This window comes from Cyprinodon variegatus, unplaced genomic scaffold (genome assembly GCF_000732505.1).
Source record: "Cyprinodon variegatus isolate N-32 unplaced genomic scaffold, C_variegatus-1.0 Scaffold947, whole genome shotgun sequence".
Classification (NCBI taxonomy): domain Eukaryota; kingdom Metazoa; phylum Chordata; class Actinopteri; order Cyprinodontiformes; family Cyprinodontidae; genus Cyprinodon; species Cyprinodon variegatus.
In genome coordinates this window covers 82746-93666 of record NW_015151400.1, presented here as the reverse complement: position 1 = coordinate 93666, position 10921 = coordinate 82746, and the positions used below count along the sequence as shown (strand labels likewise).

The 10921-nt window shown below is 37.2% G+C and overlaps 2 protein-coding genes across 2 annotated transcripts in view; both read right to left on the bottom strand.

Annotated features, from left to right (window-relative positions):
• Positions 1 to 1339: 1339 nt before the first annotated feature.
• LOC107100238 (olfactory receptor 52A1-like) lies at positions 1340 to 4859 on the bottom strand. Its single transcript, XM_015398654.1, has 5 exons — positions 4813 to 4859; positions 4357 to 4571; positions 3920 to 4058; positions 3027 to 3452; positions 1340 to 2252 (listed from the first exon to the last, which is right to left on the bottom strand). Exons 2-5 carry the CDS (start codon positions 4521 to 4523, stop codon positions 2007 to 2009), a joined length of 978 nt encoding a protein of 325 aa, XP_015254140.1. The 5' UTR covers positions 4524 to 4571; positions 4813 to 4859; the 3' UTR covers positions 1340 to 2006.
• A 3912-nt stretch (positions 4860 to 8771) lies between these two features.
• The window catches only part of LOC107100235 (olfactory receptor 4K15-like), a 5026-nt gene continuing 2876 nt past the window's right edge, over positions 8772 to 10921 (bottom strand). Inside the window, exon 4 of the mRNA XM_015398652.1 lies at positions 8772 to 9587. Within this exon, the coding sequence (XP_015254138.1) occupies positions 8772 to 9587 (816 nt within the window). The remainder of the gene's footprint in view (positions 9588 to 10921) is intronic.

Below are 10921 nucleotides of genomic sequence, written 5' to 3'. Positions count from 1 at the left end.
AGTAGGCCTGGACAAAAAATGACGGTACCCATTTAAAAGACTGAAAATAATGTGACCAAAAGTCGTGTTAAACCGAGGCGTGTTCACTAATTTATATCATAAGGTTCTACAATCATGTAATCAGTCAATGGGCTTATTTATAGGGCTATAGGCAGTCACTGTGCTGTTTGGTGACATGGTGTGTACCACACTCAACATGGACCAGAGGAAGAAAAGGAAAGAATTCTCATAGGAGTTTAGAACGACATATAAAGACAAGCATGTTAAAGGTAAAGACTATGAGGCCATCTTAGAGCAGCTTGATGTTTCTGCGATTACAGTTTCACATATGAAGAAATTTACTATCCAGACCTCCCTGCAGGAGGAAACCGGATGACAACCAAACAGACTGACAAGAAGAAAGGTTAAAAAAGAGCCCAGAAAAAACTAAAGAGTTGAAAAACAAGCTTCAAGCTCAAGGAAAATCAGAGTCAGATAACGGCATCCGTCATTGTTTAAGCCAAATTGGTCTTAATGGGAGAGGATCAATTAGGACACCATTGTTGGAAACCAGTCCTAAAAAAAATCCAGACAGGAATTTGACAAACAAAAGCTTCTTGGAGAATACCCTATGGGCAAATGAGACAAAAGAACATTCTTGCATATCAAGAAAAGAACAGTGTCCCTAATGTGAAACATGTTATGTTCTGGAGCTGGTTTACGTCATCTGCCACAGGGTCTCTTGAATCTTTGCAGGATAAAATAAAATATCTAAACTATCTGGGAATTTCATTTAAAAATATGCTGCCCAGTGTGATGGGTCTTTCAACAAGATAATGACCCAAAACACACAGCTAGAAACAGCCAAGAATGGCGGAGAGGAACACATTGGACTATTCTGCCAAAAATGTCTTAAATTAAGTTTATTTACTCTTAATTTGAGCAGGTAAATAAGATAGTTTACCAATAGAATTAGTATTTTTACTCTTAAAATAAGATAATAAGAAAATATGCACTTGAAATAAGACAATGCAAAAGTTTTTTCTTATTTTAAATGTAAATTATCTTGTTCTATTGGCTATTGGCTCTAAGTGTCTTACTTATCACCTCAACACAAGAAAAAAATTCCTTTATTTTAAGAAAAATTGACTTCTTTAGATTTCAATTTTTTTGCAGTGTACAGTGGTTTTCTATGAAACCTAATCTAAATTCTATTGAATATTGTACCTATGGCAACTGGAGCTGTTTGCTCATAAGGATACCTGTTGAAAGGAGCAGAAGTCTCATTGACATTTATAGGGATCATTTGGTTTAGAGTGATTACTCAAGTTATGGATACCATTATTTTTGTCGCGGCCTGTTTCATAAGTTGATTTTTTTCAGATCATTCTGTAAAAAAATTGTGAAAAGCAATGTCTTAGTTATTTGTTGGTTTTCATAAAATTAATATCTATCACCTTTGTCACATTCATTTTTTTTCTGAGACCATATTGAGTTTTTCCTTTATAAGTGATACCAACATCTGTACACATTTGTACTTGTTTTTCGGGACTTTCTGTCAATTTCCTTTTGCCGTACTCCTGTGTATTCTTCTGCCTTAATTCTGTGTATTTGTGTATTCTGAATATATTTTATTGATGAGAGTGATTTGATATTCACAAAGCAAATAAAAAATGTAACAGGAAATTTTTTGATCATTCTATGAAAAGTCAACATATAATTGTTAGTTAAAATTGGCAGTTTCAAATATCCAGAACAGCTGGAAAGAAAATCATGCCATTCCTCATTCCAACATGTCTAGATGCTTAAATTCATTGAGTTGCTTCCATGTGATTGGCACAACTTATATTTGAATTGACACGCTGGTCAAATCAATTCATTTAACAGTCACAATAGTCAGGAATTTAAAACAAACAGATGCCATTTATAATTAATTCTAAAAACCACAGCACAATGCCCTCTTTACATTTGGAGCCAAAGTGTTACAGATGTTGGGTGTCATGCTTCCCACATAATTTCCATTAATTTCACCTGCAAGTTTCTTTTAAAGCTTTAGGCTGGACCCGAATGATCTTCTGACAGGACAGATAGCGGATCCAGTACCTCCTGAAAAGCTCGTCCCTGAACCCATAGATAACTGGACTCATGAAGCGGGGAATGATGTAGACAAGCAAGAAGAAGATGTAACGGATCTCCAGGGACAGCTGGGGGAAAAGGGAGATCAGAGCAGCCTGGAGGGAAGGAACCACGAAGGCGAGCATGCACAGCAGCAACTGAAAATGAAGAATGAAAAAATAAAGATTGAAGGAGATTTTATTTGTAAAAGAAAAGGCAAATAAAGTTTAAGACCAAGTAATATAAACTAAACCATGTACCAACATTTCATATCAAAATGGTATTTTCCTTAAATAACCTTTTCATGCACTTAAAGAATAAAACAGCATAAGAAAAGCAATATCAAAGTAAAGAAAAAATAAATACACAGAGCAAAATCAGCTTATTTAAAAAAATATTGAAACAAAGAAATAAAATCAACAAAAAATACATATTATGTTATTTATAAATGCTTACACTTGTAGCAATATGTGAAAAAAAATCAAAGTTTTGATACCATCTTTATCAAATTTGGTTAAATAGGACAAATAAGTCCCATTATTAAATAAGCTGTACCTTATTTTGCTGATATTTAAATAAATTAATTCAAATAAACTTGTAACAGAAAGACTCTTGCAGCACTTCTGCAGCTTTCTGACATTTGGAAAGTAGTTATATCAGAAATTTTGTTAACAATTGTTTTTTTTTTTATTTAGGTAGGTTTTACTGTTTTACTCTTAATATATATATAAATATGGATATCATATCTAGTATTTTTATATTTACATAAAGTAGAATCCTACAAATCGGTGAGTGAGTGATGGAGTAAAATCAATTAGATTAAGAAAAAGGATGATATAGTTTAATTAATATTCAGACATCTATATTAATTGCAGGTCAACTCTTGGTGTTGCATTGCGCAATGATTCTGCTCCTTAGTATTAAGATGTCACCTGCACTCCGTGAAGCAACACAGTGTTCCTGGCTCTCCTCACGGATGCCAGGCTGGTTGAGGCAGCCTGTGCTGTCAGCATGATCTTGCAGTAGGTGTAGAGCAGCGTGAGGGCCACAAAGGAGAGGTACAACCCATCAAATACGCTGTTCTTGTAATAGATGGAAGGATCACGGAAAAGAAAAGAATGGTCACAAAAAATGGTCTTGTGGAAGAAACTCGGAGGCTCCTTGAAGATGGTGATGAGGAGGTCAGTGATTGGAGGGGTGGCAGCAAGGAGGAGGATGATCCATATGAGGTGGAGGGTGCAGGGCACTGTGCACAAGTTGGTGTGGCGCAGGGGGATGCAGATGGCGATGAAGCGCTCCACAGCCATGCCAGCTAGGATGAGAGGGGTGAAGCGGGTGGTGAAAACAGCTGTCATCACCTGAAGATGGTGTAAATATGTTGTAGAGTTGGTCAGAATAATAACGCAGAGAGGTACAGATAGTCTATTTAGTAGATTTAATCACAAACTAACAGCAGTTTGTATTGCAATTTCACCTTTTCTTAAAACAATGTATTTGATGCATGGAACCAGGGACATTATTGCAGATATTTCTGTTAAAGGCTATAATCAGAAAGGCCTTATGTATTTTACCTTCTATAAAAGACACAAAATAACATAGCATTGTGAGTTGCATGATCAAGGAAAAGCTTTTTTACACTAAAATGCTTTTTTCCCCCTTCTTTTCACACATTGTATTTTTTATTCTTCACACTTCCAATATTTGGCTGTGTCAACACTTAAATGATGAAAAACATCTTTTAAATTTCTCTATAAATAGGTAGCTACAGCTGTCTTATTTCAGACATTCTGTGGGAAAAAGCTGATGGAAAATACACAGAATTTACCAGAAGGCAACAAACTGAGACATTGATCTTTCTGAAGATGTAGCTGATCACATACAGGGTCGTCACGAGCGTGAGCTGCAGAGCATCGTTGACAACCATGCAGATAAACATGATGTACCGGGAGTTCTCGTAGAAGAGACTAGGGTCAAGAGAAATAAGCTGAGAGAGAAATGGACACTTATATGTTCACGTTAGAGAGAGCAGATAAGTCAGCAGCTGATGCAAATTACTGATATGATAAAGACTGTCCTGTTATGAATTTTCCAAGTAATAATGTGTTTATTTAACAAAAAAATTAATATATTATATTAATTTGTACACATTCATTCATAGCTATGTCTTTATCTGTGGTTAAATGTCACATTATATGACAGATCATTTTTGTCAGAATTCTGTTTCTAATCAAAAATTCTCAAATTTGAAAGAAACAGCCATACCTGTGTCGTAAAAAGGTGTGCACCATGCTGCTGTTGATGATGCTGAGGACCAGCCACACCATCACAGCCACTATGTTTTTAGTCAGAGCATTCGAGAAGCTTTCTTTAGGCAGGGCCACATCACTCCCTGTCTGCATAGAGCTGTTATTACTCATAAGAAGAGCCATGTGTTTGGAGGAGGAGGAATTGTTTTTTTAATTACTCCTCCTTACTGTCTAAGGAAGGAGAAAGGTAAATTTATGTTTAGATTTTGAAATCAAGTTCCATTTAAAAAAAGATTAAAAATTATGGTTGGGAAGATTCCCGGCATGTCACAGGGAACATTTTGTAGTAACAGTTAGAAAATCAGTTTGACAAAACATTTTCTTAACTAAACCTCCTATAAACATATTGATAATATACTTATAAGCAAACAGGTAAGATTTATTATAAAATAGATCATGCTCATACACATACCTTATGGAGAGGCTTCTAAAACTCATGTTTTAGACTCTGGAAAGGAGCTGTAATAGAAAACAAATATATCTCAATATGTTACTGTTGTAAAAATATGATATATATAAACAAAATTAGCATAAAATTCTGATTCATTTTTATCATTCTTAGCCAAACACAATCATTTCTGTTCTTAAATAATCTTGAAGATGTGGATAAATGCAGTTAAACTTATGAGATTGGTATTCAAGAGCTTCTACATTCAATAACAAACAGTGTTATATACTCACATCTATAAACCGAAGACTGAAATCTCACTTTGTGAGATTGTGAGATACATGTTCTTTCCTATTTATAAGAAGTCTGATAGTGCTTTTATCCATGAGTCACTATTACTGAGTTATAGGGATAGGCTGAAGGCTATGATGTAACAGATTAGATAGTTTCCTCTAATAAGCATATGCAAACAGTGTGCTTTGTAATCCTCCTATAAATCTGGAATAATGATTTTGTTGCAGTTTTGCAGAATTTTATTAATATATTTTGAATATCCTTCAGCACATTTATTCCTTTTTTATAAGTCTATGAGAAGGAATGTTTTGGGAAGCAGTCAAAGCAATCTAGACCTTCACCAGAATGTTATATTTAACATGAGAGAAGCCAAATATTTTTTAACTGTTTATTAGGTTTTGTTGTTGATTTACGACTTTTTACTCTCACTTTCAAGATGACAAAAATTTAAAGTATAGGGCTTTATAAGATAAAGAGAGAAAGGCTTATCTAGAAAGGTAATGTGTGTAAATCAGTTTTGTTTGTCCTGTTAAATGGCCTTTAAAGCACTATTTAGACTTATAAAGCACAAAGTTTTTATTGTCTAAAGGGTTGGCTGATTGAGTGATTAATTTAACTTTAGTAAATAATTCAGTTTGTCTATTTGATAATGCATTGTATTAATAGTTATTAATATGAAATTATAGAATTTTTATTGCAAACTATAATTTATAATTCATCATTAGTTAAAAGTCTTAAGCTGATCTGAAATGCTGCAGCCAGAACTCTTATGAAAATTAAAAACAGAGATCATATCTCTCCTATCCTGGCTTCTTTTCATTGGCTTCCTGTTAAACCCAGAAAAGAATTTAAAATCCTCCTTCTCACACATAAACCCTTAAATGGCCAAGCTCCATCTTATATCAGAGATCTGATTGTTCCTTATGTTCCTAACAGAGCACTTCACTCTCAATTTGCATATTTACTAGTTTAGAATTTCTAAAAGTAGAATGGGAGGCAGATCTTTTAGTTATCAGGCTCCTCTCCTGTGGAACCAACTACCAGTTTTAGTCTGTGAGACAGACACTCCGTCTACTTTTAAGGGTAGACGGAGTGTCTGTCTCACGTTCCATTTTTATAAATCTTATAGTTAAAAACAGTTATGTACGCTTAGTCGCTCTGTAAGTAGAGAGGTAGGTGGAGATTAACAGCCCGATCCGGCGGCGGAGAACTTCAGTCCAGATAGGCCTTTCTTTTTGGCTCTGCCTTGGCCACACTGTGGCTCTACGTTTCTTAAACCTCATCCAAAATACTTAGGTTATCCCGAGCTATTTTCTCCATTTGTGGTGCTATAGGCATAGACTGCTGGAGGACATAGCAACCCCTCTTCATCACGATATATCTATTCTCCTATTCTGCAGTACTTGTTAGTTAAATATCTAACGTTATGCTCTCTCTGCCTTTTGTCATCATAGTTGCTTCATCTGGTCTGTTCCTGTTTGGCTGTGACAACACACCATCCTGGAAAGAAATATCAGCTGCGCTGCTGCGTGCCATCAACACCTTTTACAGATTTTCGAGCTTAGCATGTTCCTCAGTGTAGTCCTGTTTCTCTTACTGTGACTAACGGTATGTGTTCTCTTTCATCCTCTGAAAATAGAGTTGGCTGGAGCTCGTCTGCCTGGCTGTGTGTTTCCTGGACGGAGCCACCTGTGGCACTTGTTGATAGTTGCCTGTGTATTTCTGCTTTATTTTCTTTGTCTGCTTTTGTCTCTTTGACAGAAGCAGACAGCGTTGGCAGATGGCCGCTCACACTGAGCCTGGTCCTGCCGGAGGTTTCTTCCTGTTAAAAGGAGGTTTTCCGTGCCAATGTTGCAACAAGGATGCTTGGAGTGAGGGATTGCTGTCAAGTCAATAAGTCAATGCAATTATTTGGTTTTCCCTTAGTTGGAAAACTTTGAACCAATCTGACTGTATCCAGGCAGGAACAGTACAGGAATCCAGGAGTTCTCAATTTGATCAGAGGTTCCAATCCAAGCAGGAAGAGAGGGATCTAGGCTTCCAGGAATCCACAGAGCATGAAGGCAGGTTCAGATGCAGACGGGTCCAGAAGTGTGCCCAGCAGACAGGTACAGATGAAGACCGGCAGGCTCAGTGGTTGAGGGAAGCTGAGACAAGACGTGGTACCAGGGTTTCAGCAGGACTTGGTCTCCTCCTACGAGCTAGACTTATGGAAATAAAACGGACTCTCTAGACGTTCGGAGCCAAAACCCTGAGGGCTCTGCGGAGAAGGATCAGGAAACGATCAAAAGACGGGACAAATACCAATACCCTCTTACTCCACTGGCGGTCGGGAACCAGGATATGAACCACAGAATAAACTGAATATAAAGGAACTGACACAGGTAGATTAGATGAGCGCTAATAAGAAAACCGGGCAGAGTTAGGCAAGTCAGTGAAAAGAATATTTAAGATGAGCTATCAGGGCAGATCATAACACTTGAAGGTTTAGTGGAGGATGCTCTTTTTCTGGGTAGATCATCAAAATAAGTGGTCCTAATTGTCAATCATTCTGGTGATATGTTTATGTAAAGCCGTCCTACATGCTCGTCCACATTTTCACTTACCAGTGGTGAGTCTGACATAGTGGAAAAATTGAAAATCTTCTTTTAGAAAGTAAGCTTGTATAAGCGATGCAAACAGCAACTTTTAAACAGAGAGTGCACAATGAGAAAAGGGTTTGTGCATGCTCTTGCACACGTTTAATAAGCATTCCCTCTGTGAATTGGGTACAGGGTTGTTCATGTGCATTTTTTTTTAAGTGGAGAGGGCGGGTCAGCCAACAGTCCTTTGCTGCTAAAGACCTATTGCACTGACATCCCATATAATGAAAGGCCTAGAGAGAGTTCTGTTGGTTTACCTCAGCAAGCAAACAAGCAGCTATCAAGGCCGCCTGCAGTTTGCTTATCGCCGTGGGGTTGATGATGCCATAATATCGGTACACCTGCTACAACAAACACACTGTCACTTAGACAAGGCAGACAGCATTGTGAGGATCATGTTCTTTGATTACCCCCAGCCTCTATCCCCAAGTGGCTCCTTCAGATCCAGTGGAAGAAAAACCACTACAGAAGATCCTTCCTGCCTACAGCTATCAACACCTGCAACAACTGTTTAGAAAAATAACTTATCAGTTCCTGTACCATTTAATTTTTGAGTTAATAAAATATCTTTGAATAGAATATAATTGAATTGATGAAGTCACATTTTAGCTTAATGGCGATCTGTACAGTAACAGTACAGTGGTAAGTTCAGTGATGTCATAGCAAAAAAATGTCTAGCTACATACAAACCTACGTAACTATAAATAACAATTTTTAAGGGAAAAATAAAGCTGGAGACCTTTAGTTCATGGACGATAATGAATAACATACTTATGTTTAATATATTACACTTCTGAAAAATCCCTGAAATTATTGCACACTGAAGCTTTAGTATCTGGATTTTAATATATATATATTTATATATATATATGTGTGTGTGTGTGTGTGTGTGTGTGTATAATACAATAGACAAGTGTCTTGTAAACATATAAGAACTTGTTATCAGGAAGTAAACAAACAAAACAATCAATAATAATATCCTTTAATTTTAATTAAACTTTATTTTCTTAGGAAGCACAAATACAAAAACAAAAGAAAAAATTATTTTCACAATCTTTCCTTGTTAAGTGGGGCCACTGGCTTTACAGTGTACTTACAGCGGCATCTCAGCAAAGTCTTCTTGAAATATTTCCTAAACTTCTTGTCTCTCGCACCATAGATTATTGGGCTCAGGAACCGAGGCAGAATATAAACAAGTAGGTAGTTTGCGTATCTGATTTCAAGAATTCGACCAGGAAACATGATGAGTAGAACAATCTCCACACTTGGAGATATGTAGGAGAGCAGGCACATGGCCAGCTGGACACCATGAAGGAGTATAGTGTTTCTGGCTTTCTTGGCTGAAGTGTTAGCTGATGAGAGGCCCCGAGCTGCAAACATGACCTTCAAGTAGGTAACAACCAGGGTAAGAAACACACAGGAGAAATAAATTATATCAAAAGCTTTCCGCTTCTGTGCCAGGATCGGGTCTTTGAACACATTCTGACGTATACAGAACACAGACTCATGAAAGAAACTTAATGGTTCAGTTGCTAGGGTCACAAACAGATCTGTTATATCTGGGGCAACACATATAAACCAAATCATTCCAATAACAGTGTAGGTCCTCCTCACAGTGCAGAGTTGAGTATAATGCAAAGGCTTGCAAATGGACAAGTAGCGCTCTATGGCCATTGCAGCCAAATTTACTGGGGTGTTTCTGGTGGTGAAGACTGCCACCAGGATAAAGAAGCAGCAAAACGAGACATTGATCTTGTATATTATGTAGCTAAGGATTAATAGTGTGATAGTCACAGTCAGTTGAATGCCATCATTGATTACCATGTGGATAAAGAGGATATAACGAGGGTCTTCATAGAAGATCTGTTGGAAGACACACAACAATAAAGCTGCTGAAATTAACAGTCATGCATAGAGATATGACGTTAGATGGTAGCAACAAAACCGGCTGAATTAAACTTGATTTCATGACATATGATGTTAGTAAAGAGATTAGGAATATCTATCACAATCTATAGTCCTTGAAACCCAAAACATCTATTTCAATATTTGTTTAAACCCTAAAATTATACTTTGCAAATGCTTTCAGGTCTTCTTACTCTGACGCACCTTTTCCTTATTTTACAAAGAAACTAGTTTCATACTAGAAACTAGTTGGAATTATAATATGAAAGAAAGATGCCCCACTAAATCTACAGCCAGAAAAACAATAAAGTGATTTAAATCAGATCATCTTCATGGCTTAATCTGGTTAATATCAGGAGCTTAATACAATTAAGAATTTTTTTAATGACCTTGAGTATGGAAAATAAGTATTTGAAGACCCTGCTATATTGCAAGCTCTCCCACTAAGAAATCATGTAGGGGTCTGAAATTGTCATGATAGGTGCATGTCTACTGACATAATCAGAAAACAACAAAAAAAGAAAGTCCAGAAAACGCCTTCCAGCTTTCATGAACAGTAGCAGAAAACCGCAAAGAGGCGACCGGGCCAGAGGGTGCTGTTGAACGGGATTCCCAGTGACAACGCACAGCTGGTGTACAGGGGTCTCAGCGGCTCAGACAGTGAAATAATATTTGAAGGCAGGATCATAATCTTGATGAACTGGCAGAGTTTTCAGGTGGACTTTCTCACTTAAAAACTACTTTTTAACCCACTGATCACAGCAAATACAGCTGCCATTGTTACAGGCAAAGAAAGGATAGGGTAGCTTTGCCCAACGCACATCAGACCCACTTTTTGACCGCGCAGCTAGAGCAGCAAAGATGCTTCAGGTGTGCTGCAGAACTAAACTTGTACAAGCATAAAAAATAAATCAGCACGCGCATTTTTGTTGCTTCTGCTGCTTACGGTCTGAACGTAGCATTAGAAGCATATATAGGTTCTGATGTGGCCTCGCCAGTCTCCAGACCTAAAGCCAAGAGATCATCTTTGGAGGGAACTCAAACTCTGTGTTTCTCAGCAACAGCCGAGAAACCTGACTGATCCAGAGAAGATCTGTAAGGAGGACTGGGCCAAATTCCCTCCTGCAGTCTGTGAAAACCTGGTGAAAAACTACAGGAAACATTTGACCTCTATATTTGGGAACAAAGGCTACTGTACCAAACATTGATTTTCTCAGGTGTTCAATTAGTTATTTGCTGCTGTATCATAAAAATAAATAGGTAAAAAAATCATAAATTGTGATTTCTGATTT

Coding starts and splice junctions, on each gene's coding strand:
- LOC107100238 (XM_015398654.1), bottom strand. CDS start 4,523: ATGGCTCTTCTTATGAGTAATAACAGCTCTATGCAGACAGGGAGTGAT. Junction 3,453..3,919: donor TCTCAGTTTGTTGCCTTCTG/GTAAATTCTGTG, acceptor CACCATCTTCAG/GTGATGACAGCTGTTTTCAC. Junction 2,253..3,026: donor TGTTGCTTCACGGAGTGCAG/GTGACATCTTAA, acceptor CTTCATTTTCAG/TTGCTGCTGTGCATGCTCGC.